We start from the raw sequence: 24,742 nt of genomic DNA on the forward strand, positions 1-24,742 counted from the left end.
TTCCAACTGCATAAAAATATGACAAGAAACACAGGTAGAAAAACCCATGCTGAATATAGCCATTATCACTATTTCAGAATAAGAAGTCTGACAGTGTACTCAAGAATGTTCAAAATATTAAAAATGTATTTTCTAATTTTTTTTCAGCCACTGACAGTATGCAACTAGATCTACTAAATAGCAGCAAGAAACAACTTATTATTTTTTACATTGCTGAAGTTTGTGCAAGTCCCTATATTTACAGATCTATGGATTCCTAGTTTTGAACCTTTTATGCCAAAGTTACATTGATCTTCTGAGAGCTTCATAAGCCCTGGAAGTTTCATTCAGATACATACTTTTATGAAACTTTCTGGTAATTGCAATGGAAATACAAATGTGTATATGCAATTATGATCCAAGATATATTTAATTGTAATCTTTTACTTACTTTACTGCCAGTGAGTTGACTGAGATGTGGTTTTAGTTCATCACCAATTACTGCATGAATGGCAACAAGGCAGAAAACACATGCCTTACGAACACTGCTCTCTGAATTATCATAGCCCTAGAAAGCAATAAAATTAACATTAATAGCTTATCAGTTAATGATTAAAAAGCCTCAGAAAGCTGTTTACTTCTTCTTATAATAAATACATTAAAATCTACATTATGTGAATGTTAAAGGAGCCCATTGAAGCATTCCAAGAAAAACAAAAAAAGCAAATACAGAGCATGCACTTAAAAGGCAGGCTGTTTTGACAGTTATTTTCCATACTGAAAAAACATTACACATTCTTGTTCATAATTTATGTTGAAAACAGAGCTGCTGTCATGCTCTGGGTTGAAATGCATTAAGGAAGAACACAAGGAAAACTGTTCTGGATTATACACGTTTATTTAAAGCAGAGGACTATTAAACTTAGCACTTCCATACTCTGAAAGAACCTACTTCTTAGCAGGGAAAGATTCTTTTCTTATCTCCCACCCCATTATTTAATGCTTTTTGTTTCCTCATGCCTGTCTCACACCCTCCTCTCAGAAGGCCCCTGCACTGCCTCTACCTTCCTGCAGATGCGTGACTTGACCACAAGCAATAAAGACAGAAATCTGCAGAACACAGCTGTCGAATTCTGAAGTCTTCATCCAACACATGTAAATTAATGTATTTTGCCTTGTTATAAGGTGGGATATGATTAAAAATGGACAAAGAAATAGAAACCTCTGATATCCTTATCTTATTAAACTTACCCCAGTTAACCGCTTTTTTCCACTTGCCTCCCCCAGTTCCCAGGTTATAAAACCCTACAGTTATATATACATACAACATGTCCAATTTCAGAACAAACAATCAGAACTAGATTTTGACTCCTAACAACAATTACAATTCAACTACTTGACAATCTCAAAGATTGTTCCCACTATGAGTTATTTTGGGTCAAAGCAGCCATCAGCTAAAACAAATAAAAAATCTTCCATGAGAGCCAGGTGGTATTGCTTGAAAAAAAAAATCTTTGCATTTCTTCTATATGCAGAGGGTTTTTGTTTGTTTGTTTGTTTTACCTGTATTAGACCTGGCACAATCTCTGGTAAAAGCTGAGTAAGAGTTTCTTTAGATACTCTCTCAATGACTTTCGTCTGCATTTTGATTGCAGCCAGATTAATGGGGTAATCTGCAGTTTGAATAATTGGACAAAGAACTTTGATGCACTGATCTGGGCTAATGGAAGTAGCCAGCATGGAAGCAGCTTCTTCAGCAGATCTCACCACCTATTGAAAGGAAAAAAGACATGGAAAAATGATGTACAATTGAATTGCTGTGATCTGTTATCTGTCAGTACTGGTCTTGAACATAAACGTCTCTTAACCACAGCTCCATTATATTGTAAAAATATGTACATTACAGGACTTTGAAAATGTATCACTATTATTATTATTACTACTTATATTACTTATACTACTTATATTACTTGTATTACGTACTACTTGTTTGGCCTTTGATCACTGACAAGTCCCATATAAAGAAGTCTTTGCATGGGGAGCATGGGAGCGTAGGGAAGGCAGGGAGATGTATTCATCTAATAACAAATCTGTATTCTTCTCCTACCATCAGTGACACTGATGTAAACTGTTTAATGTTTGGGTGACTACTGTATTTGCTTCTTGTATCTACGTGCGTTTTCCTTTGCTGTGTGTGCTCACATCACAAAAATTTCTGAGCAAGATTACAGTTAGCCTCCTACTTCTGAATCCCCTCTCTATTCTCAGCCACAGGCAAATCTTCTTGTTGATATCTTACAGTCCTTTCTCTCCTGAAAAAAAAAAAATATTCAAAGACATGCTCTTGAATGGTGCAGAGCTGTCTGGAAATGGAAAAGGCTGATTATTTCCTTGCCCTGTTCAGTCCCATCTCTCAACCATGTATGTTAATGAAATACAAAACATTACATCAGAACTCCAGGATACCTGGCTTAAGATGTCATACAATGAAAAACCACCTTCAGTTATTCTTTGATGAGCTGTGATCATTGGTTATGGCTCTGTGTCCTCTTGGGCAGCACCCAAAGCAACTGCTATCAGGGCTGACATTAACCATTTCAGAACTTACAAAACCATAGTTCATTTTTTTTTTTTTTTGCATACCTATGTTAACTAGCAAGAGCTGAATGCTTGATTATTACACAAATTACTTCCTCAGTAAAATCTAACTGATTTGTCAAACACTTTCTGGACATACACATAGCTATTTCATTTTGTAATATTTTGTCATAACCTCAAACAAACGGAGTTAACTGATTACTAACCTCCTTATGGGGGTCCTTATGAGCTTCTAATGTCTTCATTATTGTGAGCTCTGCATAGTTCTTAAACCTTGCTGGCTGGTTTCTGAGAATTTCTCTTAGAACTTTCAATGCCAAAGCTCTAATTGCATACTAAAGATTAAATATTAAAATAAATTAGTTATGCATCTTTAAATAGATATTTGTTTTAATATTCGTTCAACAGGAAAGCTTTTGATAATATATCAGATTTTCTATGCATATATGTAATACAAATACTGTATTAATAAATTCAGCTAAAAAATTGTTCAGTAATTCATTCTTCTCTTTCTGCAATTAATTCAGGTTGTATATCACAAATATGCTGCCATCTGGAGTTATTTGTGCTACCCAAGAGCTGCTACGTTGCATACAATTTTACCCTTCACAAATGTCGATAAAACTTTTAGCATCACACAAATGCATTATTTTTGAAAACACATCGACAAGTAATTATTTATTTAAATCAGAACAGGTATTAGTGTCATTCTGAACCTCAGCAATTTAAAAACGTGGCACTTACAGGGAATAATTACATAGAATTCAAGAGTTTTCACGATAAGCATTACTTATTTATAGAAACATATAGTGATTTGTGCCCTTCCCTTATGACTTTCAAAGACACTGAAAGTAAACCATGTGCTTTGTTAACATTCTTAGTAGAAATTATCTAAATTTACCTCTTTGTCTCCAAGTGTTTCAAGCAGCAAAAGCAGTATTGTTTTAAAGTGCTCATCCCAAACACCAAAAGACTCTTCTTGAGTCAACTTCATGAGCTCATAGAGGGCAGTCTTTCTTTCCTCAACTCTCTCATTATGGTTTGATAACTCTTTTAGTAACTCTGCGACCAGATCAGAATGATCCATGGGAGGCTCTACCAAAAAAAGAATACACAAACGCAGTTTTCAGATTGTTGCATATAAATATTACTGCAAATAAATATTAGTGCCTGATGCACAACTGTAAGATATCTTCTGGGGTAGCTAGCTGACTTTCTAGTATACTTTTGTATTTTCCACCCAACTTAGCCGAAATTACAATTTCAGTATTTCATTTTCAATGCAGACAACATTCCTAAACAAGCTTACAATCACAATAAACAGTGATACCACAAAACAACAACAACAACAAACATTACCAGTACAGTTTACTGCAGTAGTTTTTACTCTTGCAAGATAAAAAGTGGTAAGTTCCTCTACCCTTTTAAATCTGATGTATACACTAAGGGCCAGCTTTCCCATGTAACACTTCTGTCCAAGAAGATAAACTTGCATATTCTCCTTTAGTATGATATTACTGAACTGCTTAGACTTTTGTAAGCCATGGTTCCACAGCAATGGCTTGTCTGTTCATGGAAACAGAAAAAAGCTTCACAAGAGTAGAGCCATTAGCCCCACAGAGATTGCAGGGAATGACTGCTATCTCAGTAACTGTCACTACGAGACAGCTCTGGATTTCAGCTTTGATTAACAGAGAGAATTTCATGATGATGGAAAAAAAGCACCAGTAACAACTCATATTTGGAAACACTGGACTGCAAACATGGAGATCTGCAAACAGCCAAAAAAAAAACCAAGCCCTTGTGTGTGGTATTAATGACAATTAAATATTGAACTATTGCCTTTACTCCATTATCAAGACCAATTTAGAAAGAAAGACCAATTTAAGAAAGAAATGCATATAGCTTCTACCTTTGCACCAAAACTGGGGTGAATTAACAAACTTTTTTTTCCTTGGAAAAGTCTGAGAGCATTGACATACATTCTTCTTTCAAAGAGTAAACAATATTAGTAAAATGCAAGCATTCCTGCAACTGCATCTATCCTAAAATTATTTCACTTCCTTAATAGATAAAATACATTTTCCCTAACAAATTTATTAGGTCATATGCAGAGGAAGCACAGCCCTCTAACATCTTATATTGTTGTATTCAATATTGTAACTTATAAATAATGTACAAAGAAACAAAAAGTAAAAGCTGAATATCACATATCAAGGATCAAAAACCAACCAACCAACCAAAAACACACTGTTTTTGTACCCAACATTTCTTTTTGCATTGTTTTGCATGAATAATCAACTCACTAACACCTGAAAGCAGAAACCTTTTTTTCTGCAACCACTTCCACTGCCTCTTTATTAATGCATGATTTGCAAATTCTCCAAATTGATCATTATTGTTTGTCTAAAGGACAAGCTCGAATTGCATTCTGTAGGTGCATTATGTGAGTAATTATTTAGTACAGATGAGCAGAACGGACAATCCATTTTATGGAAGCAAGGGCATTACTTGTATTACTAGGACTATTATGCTTGTTCTACCAAACTGTCAGGTTTACATCCATAGTAAATCCTATTTTGGGGAATGTACATCAAAACGTAATTAGCAAAGCAACCTATATATGCTTGAATAAAGCTATTTCGATTGTGGAAATACCAGAATGAAAGAAGCGGCAACTTTAACGTATGGGGGGAACGGGCCAAAGAGTGAAGGTACCAGCCATATCCATACAGGAATAAGGGGGAGCTCTATTAGCTGAGGAAATAGATTTCCTTAAATAAATAAATAAATTGCACAAAACGAGTGTGTGGGTGCGCATGCCTTGACAGCCTGAAATTACCATTCCTGGATATGATTTAGCACCCAGTGTTTCATTCCTAAACATTCTCCAGATAAGAAAGGAGAAATACATTAAGTCATATTCAAGTCTACTCACAACTTTTTGTCTGAAAAGAAAAAACAGAAATGAGAAGGAGGTTCATTTGAATAAATTAAAATGTACCTTAAACATGTATGTATTAATATTATGCATATAAATATTTGTTAAAGAACATCTCTTCTCAAACCAATCAAATAATAACCTTTTGACAGGCTATACAGTGTTGGAGGTAAGAAGGAAATTAAGGTATGTTCTGAATTAAGTAAAGATTTTCCTACTGCCTGAAACATGGCCAAAAATGTCAACAAGGTGGGTACAAACCTTGGATGAAACACCTGCAAAATGACTGGATTATAAATGGCTTTCTATTTATCTGGAAGGATACAAATGATGGTGTCAGTTAAAAAGGCAGAGACTTGGAAAACATGATCTATGGAAGTACACTGAAAAAAATTAGAGGGACATGCTTTGGAAGGGGACACTGGATTTCAAACAGGAGCTGCTGAACGCTTTTAAGAAGTCTAGTAAGTGCCTTAGAAAACCACATTCCCCTATACTTCTAATAAAGGGCACATCCCATGGAAAGAATGCTAGTGCTTTGAAGATTTAGACTGTTCCTATGAAAACCTTTTACTACAAAAGTGGTAAAACACTCAAATGCACATTTGGGGGGGTACATTGTGGCATCTCCTCTAAAGGAGTTTTTTTTAAGTGTTAGATGAACAGTCTGCAAAATACTTGTTTGTGCCTCAGTGCTGTTGATTGCACAAACGAGCAGCCAAGATCTTCCCATCCAGCCCTTTATATCCATGTCTTCTCCCAGTAACAGATGAGAAGATACATCGGAGTCCGATAAAAACAGGAACTGTGTGTCATAAACACAGTGAAGTTGCTAAAAAGTATAAACTAGCGTTCAACAAGCACTTCAGGTTTATGGGAAAAGCACGCAATTCCTAAGTGAGAAACTGCATGCATAAATATTTTGCCATATGTATAAATGTGTCTTTTTTTTTTCCCCATGCCAACTTTTTCAAAATCATCTTGGATGTAATTCTAAAAGTAATGACAATACACATGGTGCTACTAAAAACTAAGAGTGTATTCCCGCATACAGGAATAAATGCAAGTACTTTTTTTTTTTTTTTTTTTGTATTGTTAATTAAAGAGCAGTCCTTACTAAAAACTTTGTGCTACTAACTCCAGCAAGGACAAACCACTACTGGATGGGGATGCTTCATTCCATCCGCTCATAAATTTAAAAAAAAAACAGACCCTGCTGGTAGAGCACAGATTGCTTAAGTTCATGGAATCTTAAAAAACAAACAAACAAAAAAAAACCAACACCTTACCACCTTCTGTTAGTTTAGCACATTCTTATGAAAGGATACTCCATAAGCTTCAAAGCTTCAGATGGAACTACACTGTAAGTTTCTCTGATAGTGTGACAGTGATTACTGTAATAACCTCAACTAGCAATGGCACTTGAGAGAGCAACCACCACAGACCATACACACAGTGAGAATCTGGTCCCAGGAACACTTCTAAACATTTAAAAATCCAAGCTACTTTTGACATAAGGAAGAAAAATTCAAGATTTTTCAACAGAGACTAGCAGTTAGCAGCAAATAAAAACCAACATAAAGTATAAGAATAACTTAAGAACTTTCAGATTTTACAGGAAAATGAGATGAGAACATCAGAATGTGATTCATAAAGAAGTCTTAACAAAAACTATAAATATATATAAATTCTATTTTTTTTTAATATAATCAAGCTTTATTTTGGTATGTCTTCATGAAAAAGTTCACGAAGAAAAGATTTCTCTATTTTGCACAACTGCTATTATACAGAAATAGCTCCAAAAGACAAGTCAATAAAGAAAATAAATAAATGTTGAATAAATAATAATTATTTGACAACACGTTGCTAGAACAGAGTGCATTTGACTGCATGAAAGGTATTTCCCAGAAAGTCCCATATGTTCAATAGCTTTTATCATTTACTTTAATGTGATGTCAAGAAATACATTATCAGAAGCTATAGAGACCGATCCCATGTAACAACAGGATCACCGTAATGCAGAGTTTTGCTCATAAATATTTCATGTGAGGATGACAAAGGTATTTAATTATTCATATTTACATGAAATAATCTGTAAAAATTTGCTTTCTCTTAAATTTTGTTTAGAATTTAATAACTAACCACGTGCCTCTTTACTAAGCAGAAGAGAAGGAAAAGAGGAGTACACCTTAGATTATTTTTTTTTTTTAAATGTAATGTAAACTTGAAGCCAACTCATAGGATAGCTGAATAAAACACAATGCCAGAACATAAGTTTTGTTTTTCAGGAGTTTAATACATCTTTGCAGAATGTCAGAGGGAAAACAGAAGGGGCGGGAGGGAATACTTACTTGTACTTCACTATTAAGACCTTTGTTTAATTAAAAACTGAGTTTATTCTATAAATGAATATGAAATATCAAGACACGAATGAAAACCACAACATGAAAAATACCTGCTATGTTTCCACAGTATCACTATAATCACTACCCAAACTTCCCCCAACATTTAGCTATAAAAAGCTCCCAAAAATATACTGAGAAATAGTAAAAGGAAGATTTAGAAGCGTACAAAACAACAACCCAAGTTCTTTCATTTACATGGGCTAAATGAAACAACTTCCAAGTAAAAGACTTTTTTTTTAAAAAAAAAAAAAAAAAAAAAAAAGTTTACTCAATAGAAAATGCCAACGTCACATTTCAAATGCATATATTTTACCAACAAAATACTTAATATTTCACCTAATTCCCAAACTGATTTGATCCAGTTTTACTCCCTTGCTGTAAAGCTTTTTAAATCTCAACAACAGAGCAATGTGCTAAGTAAATTTATATTGACAATCCTGCTATAGAACATGCTGCCGGAAGTATACCATATAGTTCAGTAATTATCTCATTTTCACTCCCCTAATCTCTACAAGTATCAACCAATCCAAAAATGTCACTCAGAAGGATTACTAACAAACTAATTTGACATGTATTATTTATAAAACCTCTCAAAGCGGCACTGGAAATACATATGCTGTTAATGATAAATTCACAAAGTCAAATGAAAAAGATGAAAAATCTCACCATTTTCATTCTAGCACAGAATGCAATCTGAAGCTTACCATCAGGAAATTGCTCTGCATCATCATCAAACATGGCTTCCTTCAAAGCAGATTTATTAAATGAACTGATACTATCAGAATAATTATATGGGTTATAATCTCTTGAACGTGGTGAAGAATGAGGAGGCATTGTGTTGAGTAATGATGTTTTGTTATCGAGAGCTGTTCGGGCTGTATCACTCACACCACTTCCTGCTCGTAGGTCTACTATTCCAGAAGCACTACAGATCTGCAGAAAAAGAAATATCATACAAGCATATACAAGATACACTTACACTTTTCAGTTAACTACTTCACTAATTCACCTACATAACAAGCACTTACAAATATCAAAAAGTTTCCTAAACATTCCTAAATAGACATTAAGCTGGGCTTCAGATAAGAGGTCTTAGCTAGAGGTCCCTGAATTTCCTTTTGTCAAAAAAGTACAAAAAAGTCTTCTGGAGCATGTATACTTGGAAGTTCATGATTAGAAGTGTCTGTCAGCACTTCATCTCTGTAATTTGATGCCAAGTAATTAAAATCATGTTTAAGTATATACACTTAGGGCACGTTCAACAAACCTAAAAGCTGAAGCTCCACACAAACAGAAGCTCAGAACAGGACACATATAGCACTAAAAAAACTGCATGTTTTGTATGGATATTAATAAAAACTCTGGAAAAAATATATTAGGGTACAGATCACTCAAAAACTAAACTCAAGTTGTTTTATGAGATAAAATATTTCTAAATTGTTAACATTTTAAATAAACAAATAGCTAATGCCACTTAAAATTAGCATTTACATTTCGAAAAGGTGCTTCAAGACTAGGAACTTTTTTTTTTTAAACTCTGACACTGAAGTTAGGAGGGATGTCCCATTTCAGAAGTCACAATACAAAAACTTACTTAAAAAGGTGTTATCTTTGTAGTAAATCAGGTATTGGGCTTGGCTTGCCAATACCAAGATGCACAGAGTTTACTCACTGAATCAACTTCCTCTTTTTTTGAATCTCGTTTTACAGGCTCATTCATATCTTCTTGACTACGGAAACTGAAATTCTGAATGGCTTCAGTGACTCCACGAAGAGAGCTGTAAATATCTTCAGAATTCATATTTTCCGTATCATAGTCGAATGCACTGTGGGCCATGGAGAAGGACATACAGAGTAAGATGGATTTACTTTCTGACCCCATACTTCTAAATAACATTAACATGGAACTATAGACCCTTAGGAAATATTAATAAGATTAAGCACTGGGAGTGGCTAGACAAGGAAAGGGCGACATCATGCAGCAGCATCTGCCTCAAGAAACACACTTCTGCTCCATTTTTCTCCTGTAAGTACAAAAGGAACTTTTATACCATTCTGTCTTTATGAGAAAAGTTCCACAGTAACAGGGAGTGATTAATGTATCAGTTGATTGCCAAAACCAAAGTTACAAAATCCACTTTACTGACAGCATTTGGTAACAATGCAATTTACTACTTTTTTTTCATTTCCCTATCTGGCTTGATGACCTGAGTTAGTCTAACGTTTTCTAGACATTAAACATAAACCTTTCTTCTGTTAATATGCCGTTTGTACTGTGAGGTGTACAGCCCTTTCCCACCTTAGGCCATCCCTGGCTCTTGTCAGACACTTCAGGGAGGTGGAGCACTTCACTGTACTGTCTTTCTGTGGAGGAAGGGGAATTATTTTTCAACATCTGTGACTGTGCAAAACTCACTACACTTGTTCACAGTTGGGATTACAATTTTGGAGAACATGTAGTGAAGACTTAGATGCAGAATTGCAGCAACAATGGCCAACATTACCTTGGTGACAAAGTGTTCTGCGATGTATTGGTTGGGGAAGTGAGAGGACTTGACCAGCATGCTGGGGAGCGTGGAGTAGGTCTTGTTAAAGGACTTCCCATTGATCCCTGGAAGAGGAGAGATGACAAGAGCTACTTCAGTAGAACTCAAGACTTCAGCTTCCCCTTTGCCTTATCATTGTATTTATTTTCTAGTGACCAGAAAAATTTAAAGAGCTTCTACTTAATTTCTTGGATTGTCTGACTAATGACAATAACTTCAACCAAATTTTTTCAACCATTTTAAAATAACTGAAGTAAGAAACAAACTACTCTTAAAAAGTACTTTTAAACTTAGTATGTCACTTTATTTGGAATCAACATACACTGAGAAAGTATCAATCTGTGGAAGAAAAGAAAACACATTCCATAAAGAGTGCTATCTCCTGCTAAGGCCTCTACAGAAGACTTGTGTTGCCTCTATCAATCTTGCTCTCACACATAACTCTACTGAAATGGGCTTATATTCAAAACAGCAGTAACTTCAGAAGGAATAATATAAGAGGTATAGATACCTGACCACTGTTGCCTGTATTCCGGAGATGATTATGGAGAAGCTTTGTGGCTCCATCTTGAAATGTTTTTGGTAAAGCACCCAACAGCATTGTAAACTCTGGAGTATTGAGTTCAAAAAGGGAAATCAGCACTGCCTGTGCAGCCTAGAAGAAAATTCAGATTGAAGGCATTTAATTGAGTTTCTGCAGTAATTTTATCAGTAAGAGATACTACAATGAGGGAGAATCGCAAAAGGTGATATAAGTATTAAACAAACTTGATTAAAGATACTAACAGATGTGAACAAACAATTCTTATTTGCTGGTAAGTGAGCTTAAAGTTCAAATATTCCAGGCACATACCAATGAGCTTACACTTTGCACCATCATCCTAACAAGCAGTCTTTCTGAAACATGATCATCCTTAACCCTTCTCACTAAATAAAGGCCTGAAGGAAGCAGCGAAATTGCTACTAAAAAAAACTGCTGCTAAAAATTGCTTCTAAAGGGTTTAGCAAGTTGAACAACAACAACAAAAAAAAACAAAACCACACCTGAACACACCAAAACAGCAACAAACTTGGCAATTCCTTCTGAATTCTGCAAGTGCTGATTCTACAGGTTATAACTGATAGACTAACTTTCAAACATCAAGAGGAATTATTTAGTTGCCTGCATATTCTAAAGACGAAAGCTCTTAAGTATCGGAGTTTCTAGTCTACTCAATTCCACAACTCACATTTTAGTATTTTATCTTCAATGGCATCCTCATCCTAGAGTATGCTTTTATTCATACATATATACAATGAATATATCTGAATCAAGAAAACCACAGATCTTTATTGACAAAGCAAGACAGCACGTTACAGAACATTGGGCTTCCTGTTGGGTTCCCTCTGCTAAAGAAATGTTGACTGCATGACTTACTTTGATGAACATGCACTGGATGGGCTAACAAACATGCCAGCATTGCAACTAAGCTATCACATACAATGAAAGGCTAGAAATTATTAAGTTCTCCAGAACTTTTTAATAGTTTCTGTGCAGTATGAAACTCTGATTAACCAACTATGTTTAGTTGGATTAAGATTAGTTAAGATTAACCAACTATGTCTAGTTTCCATAAAAGTGACTCACCATCAAGGTCTGCCACGCACTGGAGAGAACCAGTGCCTCATGCTACACAGAATGACAGGCAGCTTGTTTAAGCACCGTAATACTTCAAGCAAGTAGTTTAGAAAATTCTTTTAGACATTTATTTCCCTCCTTTTGCTTCCAGAGCACTGAACTGTAGCACTTTTTAATTAAAAGTGGAAAGCCAAGGTATGAGCACACATACCAGTACACATCTTAGTATTAAATTTAATGATGAAAATACTAACATGTTAGATTGCCATAAACTGTCTTGGCGCACTTGTGATTAGCTGTTTTCTTGAACTTTTATTCCCTTCTCCCTCAATATATTGTCTTCCTTTCAAGTGAGCACCCCAAATACCCTCTACAACATGTCTTCCTTCAGTGTTCCTCTTTAACTTATTATAGTCTGTCTTTTGTTTTTATATTTATCAAATTGTGTTAAAACAAATCCTGCAGCTGAACAAAAGGTTTGGAAGTTACCACTTCCTTTTTTTCTGTCCTGTTACCCATATCTCCACTCCAAAACACTGTGTCTGTTTAAGCTACCAATAAAATAACAGAACAGACAGTCCAGGGTCATATCAGGAAAGAAACTGACACCACCAGGTCTGCCCAGAATGAAGCTCAACCTGAAGTATCAAAATGGAAATAGACTCAGAGAAGGGTTTTACTAAACAATTAGTGAAAAAAGCTTGTTAAGACTATTAGAATTTTTTCCCCTTGTCACCATAAGATCACTCTCATGAGATTTTCAAATCCAGTCACAGATCACATTTTTAGAAGTATGCAATATGGATTAGAAATTTGTTTTTTATTGATCTTAGAAGAACTCTAAGAAGATTCTATTTCTCCTCAGAAGAATTTTAATCTTATAAGAAACTAAAGTGGAAACTTAGAATTTTACCCTCCAGAAAGATCCATGTCACTGAACTAAACTAAGCATACCCATTTCAAAATTAACAAAGGAAAAATGATTTTTTTTTTTAAATAGTATTTAGCACTGGAAATGTTTTTATGGGAAAAAAAAACAACACACAACAACAAAAACAGCATTATTTGCACAGAAATACAGGTAGCAAAAAAAAAAATCAAAATAAAGCATTCAAAATGTTATGTTATCATAATCTTTAAAAAAAAAAGTGGATTTCTGTGATTGGATATGTGGCTGTCTTCAAGCCAATTAAGAGAACAAGAGATTTTAAACCATTAGAATAACTTTTTTGACTACCTATTGATAAACGTTTATTTTCAAGACTTATAAAAGGTTTTTGGAAATTAGCAACCTCTAACAAATCTGTTATGCAAAGAAAAAATAATTAAGGGGTTCCAGATGATAAAACTCACCAGCAATTCTTTCCACAATTCAGTTACTTACTGGCATAAAAATGCTTATTAGAGATATGAACTATAAGATAAGACAGCTTGCCACGTGTCTCAGTACTAAAACTTTACTGATTTAGAAGATAGTGCTGCTTCAATTCCCTTCCTGCTTTATGGTCTTAGGTATGTCACTAGGACACGGTAACCAGGCAAGAAAAGTCCATAGGATATAATCTGTTACTACTTCCTCAAAGTTATCTTAGAATTGAAAGTTCAAAATAAAACAAACAAACAATCTCCAGTATAAAATGTCTTGTGGTGAAATATTATAAACGTTCAATATATCAAGAAGTGATAAAAGTTTATTTTATTGTTCTCCTGGCATTACTTTGTGAGACAGCTCCCCACTATTTTCTATCAATTGACTCACACAAAACATCCCTCCTAAAGGAAATGAGTTTTGGTCATGTTCCCAGAAATTACCAAAATTCAAGCTAGAAATTACTCTATTCCATCTATGTGCAAATAAAATCACATTTTTTTCCTCTCTAATTGCAGGAACTATTTAGAACTCCTTTCTCAAGACAGCATCAGTACATTTTCTCGTGGTTATTCTGTACCCCTGGCACCTGAGTACCCACAAATATTAATTTTTCTTCCCAAGAGAAAGAAAAATTTCTTTTTTATTGGAGAAGGGATTTTTGCACTGGAACTGTAGCATGACAAGAACAATTCTTTGATACCACCTGAAGGTTTTACTTTGGCAATTTCGATTCCTCAGCCCCAACTATTAGCTGTGTTTGCTGACAAGCATATAAAAGTATCTTTTCTCCATGGAACAATTAATTGTTTTTAAAGAAAAAAATCTTTTTTTCTGTTGAGACATGAAAAGTCAACAGCTTCATTGAACATACTTGGAATGGATTCCAATGGTAAGTGCACATTAACAAACATACCTTCCTAACATCTGAACTTTTAGGTTCTGTGGTCCAGGTGATGATTCGGGACACTGCTAACCTAGTTTCACTTGAATTTACAAAGTCTCCTGGATCCATCTGTTGTGCAAGAGTCTCTATATATTTAAGGATTGCAACTTTGACCTGAAAAGAGAAATAGAGTCAGATGGACAATAAAAACTGTGCTCCAAGAACAAGAGTGTATACAGATTAGAATGTACATTCTCTAAAATACTTTTTTCTAATTAACCTAAACATTTTTTCAGTGTTGGTATATAAAAACCTAAACGCTGAATTTACAGATGGGTACAACATTTCAAGAAGGAAGATCTTCCACAGAAATTAAAAACTAATAGAAATCTTAGATTTCATTAGTAGCAGCTAGGAGACAGACAAATCATTGTATATGCAGAAGTTTATGTTTAACAAACAGAAAACCAAAGTACTTGGAACATAAGAATTTTCAGAATTATTAAGAACTTTTTTCAAGTACCAAAATGATAAGCAGATGCTATCTGATGAACTAATAATCAGTTTGTTTTAGAATATGATATAGTTAACACACAGCACCCTTTTATGAAAACCAGAGTTCAGCAGTCAATCTTTAGGGTTAGGGTGTATGATTCTTCTTATTTTTAAAAACGTATGGAATAGAATTTCTACTCAATACTTAGAAGGGGTCACATAACACATTTTTCCTTTTAAGATATTGAGAAGATAGACGTGGGTTTACCAGGAGGATAGAAAAGCTTTTTTGTGCTCTCAACTGCCCAAGCATCATTGTCCTACTTCCCCAATGCAGAATTACAGTTTTAGATATCCCAGACTGCAGCCCCTCCAAAATGACATCACTGCACAACTTTAGTAGAAGGGCTATTATGCCTGTAACTCCCTTAAACATTCTCTCCTCGGTTCCTGCAGCCCCAAAGATAACTGACATGCAACCCATCAAAAAAGTGGTCAACATTTATTTATGCAACCTACTTAACTTAGCACTAATAATCATCCTGAGCTAGAAATACCTACTAGGATGGAAAAGACCTAATGACCATCATAAGCAGAAAAAAAAAAAAAAAAAAAGCTCTAGGTTTATTTTTAATTATATGTGCCTTGTACTAAAACTGTTCCAAACAAAGATATTTAGAAATATCCATTGGTCAAAACTTTTACCAAGATACACCGAGTGACACAGATATTACTGATAGCTGATGCATGTAAATTAAAAAAATAATACTTTGTATTCACAGCAGTTGTTAAAACTTGACTTCTCTGAAGTTATGCAACAACCAACAGCTGGAGGTTTTCACATTAGGCAAGTCAATACCAACATATGCAGTATAAAAAAATACCATCTGCTACATTCTTTCTGGGGCTGGAGGAACCAAACACAAAAATCCATATAATGAGGCAATAATATTACAGATCAAAAACACCCTGAAGTAAACCCCGTAACAGCAACAAATCTACTTATGATGCATTTTTGTCACTGCTTCAAACAAGTTAAGTACAGAGTTGAGGTTCAGTACAGAGTTGAGGTTCAGAAATAAAAGACCTGACATAATGCTCTTTAGCAACCCATTTCACCTCTACAGGACCTGAGATAAATATTTTTATATATTTTTTTTTTTACTGCAACGGAAGTAGTTTCAGGATTTCTTAATATGAGCATTTGCTGTTAATCTGAAACCACTGTCTAGGTGTTTAATACTGCCTTGACTTTCTTTGTACCCCGTAGGCTGAATTTCCCGTATTTTGCTGGGCTATAACAAACCCTGAGACAGTAAACCTTTTTCCTGTACAGCTCAAAACAGACACACATTTTGTTTAAGAATAGCATTGTAGTAAGTGAGCTGAAATATGAAGGAAGCTACAATTAGCACTATTACTCACCAAAAAAAAAAAAAAAAAAAAAAAAAAAAGATAAATGTAATCAAAATGCTTCATAAACGTCTTTCACAGATGAAAAATTCCTACACAAAAATATCCTGTGTAACTCATCTGCATAGATTCACAAAATACTACAAGGATGCTACACAGTCAGTGCCAGAAGGCAAATTGATATCCTATCCTGTGAAAAAGTTGAGATTCACAAAGTTGCTTCATCAGGATAAGACATAGAAATATTTTATAGAAACTGCTTTACTTAAAGAAGACAAGTCCGTCTCTTACAGTTTTCCTGGGGTGCAAAAGACTCAACTCTGCCTTACTAACATGAAGTGCAATCATGAAAAGCTATTTTCAGATTGCCACATCCCAGATGTCTGTGCTAATCCCTATGTTACTAGATACTCAGGAGCAACTGCCTCTGCCACGATTTCTCTAAATGATTAAAATATCTGCTAAAGATGAAATGTTAAAAGGCTTGATTATCTCTGTGAATGTTTGTTCATTTTAATACCAATTTTTTAAATGGACTTAGAAAAATCTTCTCATTGACTGCAGCAAAAGACTTTCATTCTAGCAAGTCAGCATTTTCAAGGGAAACAAGGGTTCAGAAGTTTCTAATAAGACCTGGCTACAATGCTTAAAACTGTTCCTCACTGTGTGTAAGCCACTCTGTATTCAACTTGAGAAAAATGAAAGTGATGCTTTGAAGTATTTTTCAGGACAACACTCATCCGCAGGAAAGCATATGCTCTGCACCTGCAAAAATAAGCTGAATAGATTATATCCTCTCCAGAAAATTTGACTCCTATGACCATCCATAAATTTAACCAAAACAGATACACGCACCTGACACCTCTAAACCGTATTTTAGCAGTTCACCACAACTACATGTAAATTTAATGTGAAGAACTACGATGGGGCACGATACTGTGCTGCATCCTGCACAGATTACATCATTAGCATAATATCTTCTCAGTTTGGTCCTCTTACTGGCTATCATTCCGAATCTACCTCTTGCGGACACTCTTACAGCTTGACTTTTATAATCCAAGGCTTTGCTGTGTGTAAATGTTAACGATGACAATGGCAGTTTACTCCAAAGGATCACAATTACTACTACCACATGAAAAACATAAAGGAAGTGTCATTTGTAGAAGGGAATCCTTCCATGAAGAGTATTTCTGACCTAACATCCCTTCTTATATCTGACTCTCTCCTTTCTTTGATAGTATTTTTTAGAGAATGCAGGTTTTTGTTTTTTTTACTGTATCTAGCCCAAAATCACATCCTGAACCAAAATAATCATTCTTCAGAGAAGGAAAAAAAGCTGAAGATCTCAAGGAATGAAGCAGTCCTTTAGGATTATCAGTTAATCTGTTAAACATCTGGGTGCACTGAGGACAGAATTTAGGTGAAGTATTCAAGAACGTGGATATTCAACAGATAATTTTGCAATTTATGTTCAGTAACTTTACTGTCTGGATCCTGAAGCTGTAGTTACCTAAGTAAGATGGAAGTAGGGGGTATGTACCATTTTTTCAAAAAAATCTTTTTCTCTCTTTTACATACTTCTCAGTTACATACTTTACTGGCCCACAGCTTCACTTTAAATACTCTTGATTTTACTTCAAATCACCACCTGTTCTTCTGTGGAGGTAGCTTTTACTGACATCTTGTTTTCTGAAGTATTTCTCAAATGCTTTTCTGTTGTTTCCAGATTTCTTAATCCTTTCTAGGTTGCACACCTGGAACATTCTTGAATATTCCTGAACTTAGGTCCAACTTAGTCTAGTAGGAGTCTGTTCTCATTCAAATTTACAGTTTAAAATTTGAAATGTTGTAAATATGCCAGCTATTATTCTACTACTAATAATACCAGCTGTTATTCTCCTATAATGAAAAAAAAAAAACCCATCAAATTCACCTATCTGGTGAGGAAAACCAAGTAAAAGAAAATCAAGCCCTATTTGTTCCAAGGATTTATTTAAACAAACTGATTTTTACTACCTCATTTGCTGTCTTCAATAAATGACAGCAGTCCCTTTTTAACACAGCTCTACGAAGCAACAGTGGTCAACGTATCAACTGTCCTCAAAAGCTTAAAAATGTAAGTTTTACTGTATTGTAGACAAAAAAAAGGCATATTCATGTGACTTTAGGTTCAAAACAATTTGGAAAAAAAATAATATTCTTGTGCAGTATCAAACAGTGTAAAAATATTTCGTGCAGGATAGAGCAGAAAATGCCAGTTATATGCTTGTTATTTCCCCATTTATCTGACTAGTAAGTCTTCAGATTTGATGCACTTATACTAAAATTAACTTTTTGTAACTGTAAATATACTACAAAATTATTATATATTTTCATTTGTTTTGTCAGGTCTACAGGTTAAAGATTTTTATTACATATAAGTGTGTATGTATAAAGCTACACACTGCTTTCAGAAAAGTAAAAGGTACCATAAAGGGAGCTTGTTTTTAATATAACAGCTTATATTATCATTAAAATTATTTAAATGAATTCAAGACCTATCAGTCTAAACACAGGAAAACTTATATACAAACTAGGAAAAGAAGATTGGGAAATCACAAACATAAAATTATAAAAGACTTAGAGTGAGTATGCATAACCAGCTTGATGTTAGGCAGCCACATTTTTGTTGCTCATTTTTACTATACTGTGGTTTTATTAGAACTCACAGCAAACACTTCCACAGTAGTATAATGTTTAAAATTGAACATCTGCATGCTTAAAGTTTCTCGCAAAGGTTAGTAGCAGCAAATGAATGCATTCAAGAAAGAAGTATTCACAAAAACTGTAGGAGTTTGACATAGAGTTAAGAACAAAGACAGTAATTCAGACAAAAACCTTTGAGCTCCAAAAAGAGCGAAGCTGGTCCTGTAGTGGTGGCTTGACTGTCTGAAATTTTACAAAAACAAAATCCACTAATTGAAAACCTTGTTTTTGTTTAAAACAAATCAAACAATCCAAAGGTAAATAATAAGACAATCAAATGTCTATCAAGATTTTGTTTGTTTTGTAAGCCTGAAAATTCTTACCTTCAAACTAGGCGTTTGGGTCTGGTCAACAGTAAATCTCATTAAAATACTGAACTGAAGATCATTTGGAAAAGATTCCCTATAAAATAAATAAAATCAAGTTATATCAGTTACGTGAATTTTTCTTTTAATACCTGTTGAGAGCCAAAAGATATGCCCTTGCTCTTCTGAGTCAAAAAAAAAAAAAAACCACACCTTTACTCTTTCTGAAAGAAAAAATTTCTATCAATTTTGTTGATTTTATATCTGACTTCCAGAAACATTTTCCTAAAAAGTAAAGGATGATATTACGAAAGAAATACTGCTTTGAAGCTCTTGTAGTTAGAATATATGTACATGGTCTGTTCTGAAAGTAGTAGGACTCATTTTTTATAAAAAAAATTTATTCATGAGAATAGAACGATTAGAATTTTTCAAAGTAGCACCCTTCCGCATCTACACACTGCTACCAACGAGTTTTCCAGTTTTCGTACGCCTCCAGGAACGCCTGGACCGGAATGCTGTTTAGCTCCCTCGTCACGGCCTCTTGAAGCGCTTCTACCAATGCGTGATGCTTCCCCTTGAGCGTTGATTTTATTCTCGGGAGTAGAAGAAAGTCTGGCGGGGCCAAGTCGGGGCTGTAGGGGGGCTGAGGCAGCGTTGCCACCTTGTGCTGGGCAAGATACTCCACTACACGGAATGCTGTGTGGCTCGGCGTGTTGTCATGGTGCAGCCGCCAATTGTTGACAATGGCTGGGCGGACATGAGCAATGCGTTTTCGCAGTCTTGTGAGGACTTCCACGTAAAAAACTGCATGAACTGTTTGTCCGGGTGGTACAAACTCTTTGTGGATGACTCCGTGTCGATCAAAAAAGCAAATGAGCATGGACTTTTGCTTGGATTTGCTCATTCGTGCTTTCTTGGGGCGTGGGGAAGCAGGGGTGTGCCATTCTGTGCTCTGCCGCTTACTCTCCAGGTCGTATTCAAACACCCACGTGTTGTCACCGGTCACTACATTGTCCAAAAAGTCGGGCTCCTCATTCACATGATGAAGAAGATCCTGGCAGATCGCTTTCCGGTTGGCCTTTTGCTCCTTTGACAACACTCGCAGCACAAACTTCGCGCACGCTTTCCTCATGGCTAAGTTTTTTCACCATCTCAAAAACCTGGGTTTGAGGAATGCTCAAGTCATCAGCAATCATTCTGATACTCATCCTGTGATGACGGTTCAGTAAATTTTTCACTTGCTACATGTTTTCGTTGGTCTTGCTGGTCGAAGGGCGTCTGGAGCGGTCGTCGTCTTCCAGTCTTTCCCTACCTTCTCGGAACAGCTTGTGCCACTCAAAAACACCTGATCTACCCAAGGCAGCATCACCGTAGGCCTCCTTAATCATGTCGTGAGTCTCTTTGCCTGTTTTACCAGGCTTTACACAAAATTTGATCACGTATCGCTGCTCCAGTAAATGCTCCATGATTCTCCGTGACGAGGCATTTCGACAGGTGTTCACAGTACAAGCGACCTGCTCTCTTCAATGGCCGACAGCCGACTGCCGATTTTTCCCAGCGTTCCCAATATCCCCCTCCACTGATCCTGCGTGCGCAGACCGCCTCTCGTCTGCCCGTTCGCCCAGGAAAAAGCCAGTCCTACTACTTTCAGAACAGACCATGTAAGGCAAGTAATAAGGGATGATCCTGTAGAATTCTGATTCCAAATGGATGCAATTCCAACAATCCCAAAACTATAACGCACGAGTACTGTTAACATTTACACAACACTCCTCCTGTATGCTTCTGCGAACCATCCTCCCCTTCTATCTGCCTCTGCTCTCCAACATTCCTCACTCTGGTATTACCTTCTAGGCCTCTGCTGCAGCAGCAAAAAAGATCATACTTTCTCTCTCTATTCAATGCCCACCATAACCTTTGTCAGATTGCACAGGAAATCTGCCATATGAATAGGTTCAGCAGAGGTTCAGACTGTCCCATTCTTCAGAGAATAAAGGATGAGAAGTAGCTTCCAGATCTTTGCCAATTCTAGTTAAAAATGAAACTTAAATTTGGGAATAAAGCTGGACTAGGATAGGCTGCTTGATGGCCCCCAAAATCACTTCAGAATGCTTTGAACATTAGAAAATTTTGGGGAAAGCGAAGGGAGGACATGGCAATAATGGATTTGCTAAATCCTTAAATGCCTGAATACTGCAAAAATATTTTAGTATCAAAATAAAAAAATAATAATTCAAAAGCTATCAGTGCATAACTAAACAAGCAAGACAATAAACATACACGATGCACATTTTGGAATCAGACAAGTAGTATCATGTTAATTACTGAGCATTAAAGGATCAAATCCTTTGAGTTAATACGCATTTAGGAAACCAAAACACTTTAGCAGCAACATTTACTGAGGTTTCATGATCTGTTATTAGCTCTGTATATTTCCAAGAATGACACAGAATGTACATGCATGTACATACAGACAAACCACGTTGGGAATAGCCTGAGGTGGGTTCCTCCCCCTGCTTTTTTTTTTCCCCTTCTGAACTCATTACCTTGTGACATCAAGTGCCTTCTGAACTTTTGCTTGTACAGACCCAAGCAAATCAGCACCCATTTTCTTCAATAGCTGTGTTAGCAGTACAAATAGCCAGTCCTGCAGATCTTCTTTATGGACCTGGATGAAATCCACCAGTGTCTCCAAAAACATACTGAACACCTACAAGGTAGAAGAAGGAAAGAGGGTAGGATGGGGCAAAAGAGGAAAAGACAGACATATGCTGACCTTACAAACAAAGAAGCAGCAGTAACGGAATCAGAGGCAGAGAAAGGCAGTGCTTTGCAGCCAAGCAGGAAAAAAAAATCTGTTTTGCTTTTTAATTGGATACAAAAGTACATTGGAAACATTAGCCGACTTCTGTAGAAGTTTGACAATTAGGTATTCCATGCAGTATTGTCAAGAAAAGAAATGCTTACTGTGATGGCTGGCGCAACCTCATTTTTTTCAGTAAAACTTCTCTTTTTTTTTTTTTTTTTTAACCTTCAAGTTTTATCATTAAGTGGATACTCCTCAAAGACTACAAAAACACTTTCTGTCTAAAACCAAAAAAGCTGCTATAGTGTTTTAACAGAATCTTCATTGTAAATATCTGCATTGCTAAATACTGCAAGATCATGAAAGCTGTCCAATTCCTTTACATAAAACATTTGTGAAACAGAACAAAAATCTCTTGCTACTGTGGATATCCAAACACAAAACTGTTCACCAGAGTTGGGAAAAAAGCCACAACAGATTTTGGATTGACAGGTGTTTAAATACTACAGTCTTCCAGAAACATCATATGTTGTATTCTTTCCAACAAACAATACTGAAAATACAGTATTCAGTTTAAAAAAAAAAAAAAGAAAAGAACAAAAAAGATGTGTATTAACGTCTGTAGCAGTTTCATCAATGAGATGATGATGAAGAGCTTTTTAAGAGTGAAGTGGTGAAGAAATAATAGACAACTTTGTTTCAAAAGCCTTTTTAGTATCTCTCACTAATTTCATGTTCGTTTGTTTGGTTTTTTGCCCTAGATTTATGGTGAGATCAGGATGTGTATTGCTCTATACCAGTGTAGTCCATGACTCCCACTTCTCTGACACAAAAACCAGGTGTTTGGGCTGGAAATGGTGTCTTTGCAACTGACTTACACTCTTGCTCCAGCAAATAGCTGGGCACAGAAGCAAAGCTACTGTTATGATACAAAGAAGGCTGGAGACATATTGCCTCGAGTATATTTGACATGGATTCAAGACTGGAAATAGCTGCTGCAGAGGAAGGACTGGAACACCACATCCTCCTGCAGCTTATCTGGCTTGTGGTATGGCCATATTCTGCTGCTGTTCATAAAAGTAGACGATCCCCAACTGTGATTGCAGCTCACATGGCTGCAGACACCACAACACTGACTGAGTATAGAGGGGACGAAACATGCTGCTGCATGCCTTCATCACTGAGGGAATTAGATCTAACTTCCAATGTAAGTAACTTCCAGAGTAAGTAAACTCACCTAAATTGGAAAATCAAAATCAATAGAGTTATTCTAGAAAGTGCCTCAAAATTTACATTAGAAGAGTAATAAATAAACGATCCTGAGAGAATCTGAAAAGATCAGAGAAAATCTATAGACACCTTAAAAGCTGTAAAAATGTATTAGAAACAAAACAATACAAACCCTATCCAATATAGAGCCCATAATGATTGGTCTTTGGCTGAACTGAAACTATATACCACTTTGTGGACAAACAAGCAGCAGGTACAATTATAAGAGCAAGGTAAAACCAAAGCAAAGAGTACCTTCTGTATTTTGTTATGACTGTCTTTGGATTTAACAGTCCTAAAATTTTGGGAAAACATACAGAATTCAGGGAAACAAAAAGATCTGGTAGCATAAAGATTACCCTGGAAGTCTTCCAATTTTATTTAAATTATTTAGCTTAGCAGAACTTAGAAATTGTACCTGTATCTTAAAGTTTGCATACTGCAATGCACACACCAATTTCATTGAAATGTGTAAGCTGAACAAACCTGTTACAACATCCTATTTGATGGTGTAATGTAGACTCCCTATGATACTTTAAACAAGTAAAGTGGTTTCAAGTGAAATCATTAGGTAGTGAATTATGAATCACTACGGCAAAGGTACCCTAAAGATCTTGTGCTGATGTTTTTGGTGGTAAAAATACTCATAACTGATGACTCAATTTTCTTTTCAAATTTCATTTGATGTTAGGTTTACTACAATGATTGCCAGCAGAAAAGTGAAATGAAGCAAATCATTGTGCTGTATAAAAACACCACACCAACCTGAATCATGGCTTTTTATCTCAGCAAAAGCATGAAGAATACAAAATGCCGTAAGAGCATTTAAGGTGACAGATGAATTTGGAATGAAAAATGGAACTCAACCACCTATACTCTGAACAATGTATGTAGGTACTATGATTTTTGCAGTTTTCATTTTTTATGATTCAACTTAAAACTTAAATCAAGCATCTAAAGCTCAAGCTCTTAATAAATAATTTGATAGTGGAATAAACAGATATGAAAATAATTGTAACTATCTACTATTAAAGAGAATTATTTCAGATGTGCCAACCACCACAACAATATAAAGCAGGAATGCATAACCAAACCATGTCAGTTAATTAGTAGATAAAGCACATCTCAAAACTTTACCACACAGTTTACATAATTGTATATAGCATTTTATGATTGCAAAAGGCTTGACACTGCATGAACTCTTTGGGAAAGAAAAATAGAGAAAAAGGGTTAATTGCACATTCATGCAAATAAGGTTAGGCTTCCAACAAATACTGAACCAACTTACTCTCTAAAGAGAGTTCCAACACAGGGGACAGCATGCAAAACAAAACAAAACAACAGAACAAAAACAAAAAAAGGGA

General features: G+C 35.5%; 1 protein-coding gene across 12 annotated transcripts in view; it reads right to left on the reverse strand.

Annotated features, from left to right (window-relative positions):
• CLASP2 (cytoplasmic linker associated protein 2) overlaps positions 1–24,742 on the reverse strand; it is a 136,708-nt gene that overhangs the window by 1,010 nt on the left and 110,956 nt on the right. For 9 of the 12 annotated variants that reach the window (XM_082754919.1, XM_082754920.1, XM_082754926.1 and 6 more), the window contains 12 exons: positions 21,850–22,013; positions 19,319–19,397; positions 19,128–19,178; positions 14,373–14,516; positions 10,981–11,124; positions 10,428–10,534; positions 9,596–9,749; positions 8,628–8,856; positions 3,479–3,672; positions 2,784–2,912; positions 1,543–1,749; positions 431–547 (listed from right to left, as the gene is read on the reverse strand). In XM_082754919.1, coding sequence (XP_082611045.1) covers positions 431–547; positions 1,543–1,749; positions 2,784–2,912; positions 3,479–3,672; positions 8,628–8,856; positions 9,596–9,749; positions 10,428–10,534; positions 10,981–11,124; positions 14,373–14,516; positions 19,128–19,178; positions 19,319–19,397; positions 21,850–22,013 — 1,719 coding nt within the window. The remainder of the gene's footprint in view (positions 1–430; positions 548–1,542; positions 1,750–2,783; positions 2,913–3,478; positions 3,673–8,627; positions 8,857–9,595; positions 9,750–10,427; positions 10,535–10,980; positions 11,125–14,372; positions 14,517–19,127; positions 19,179–19,318; positions 19,398–21,849; positions 22,014–24,742) is intronic. The other 3 variants (XM_082754928.1, XM_082754927.1, XM_082754924.1) reach the window with 1 other exon arrangement.

Source organism: Aythya marila (assembly GCF_965140915.1).
Source record: "Aythya marila genome assembly, chromosome: 2".
In the NCBI taxonomy this organism is placed as follows: Eukaryota; Metazoa; Chordata; class Aves; order Anseriformes; family Anatidae; genus Aythya; species Aythya marila.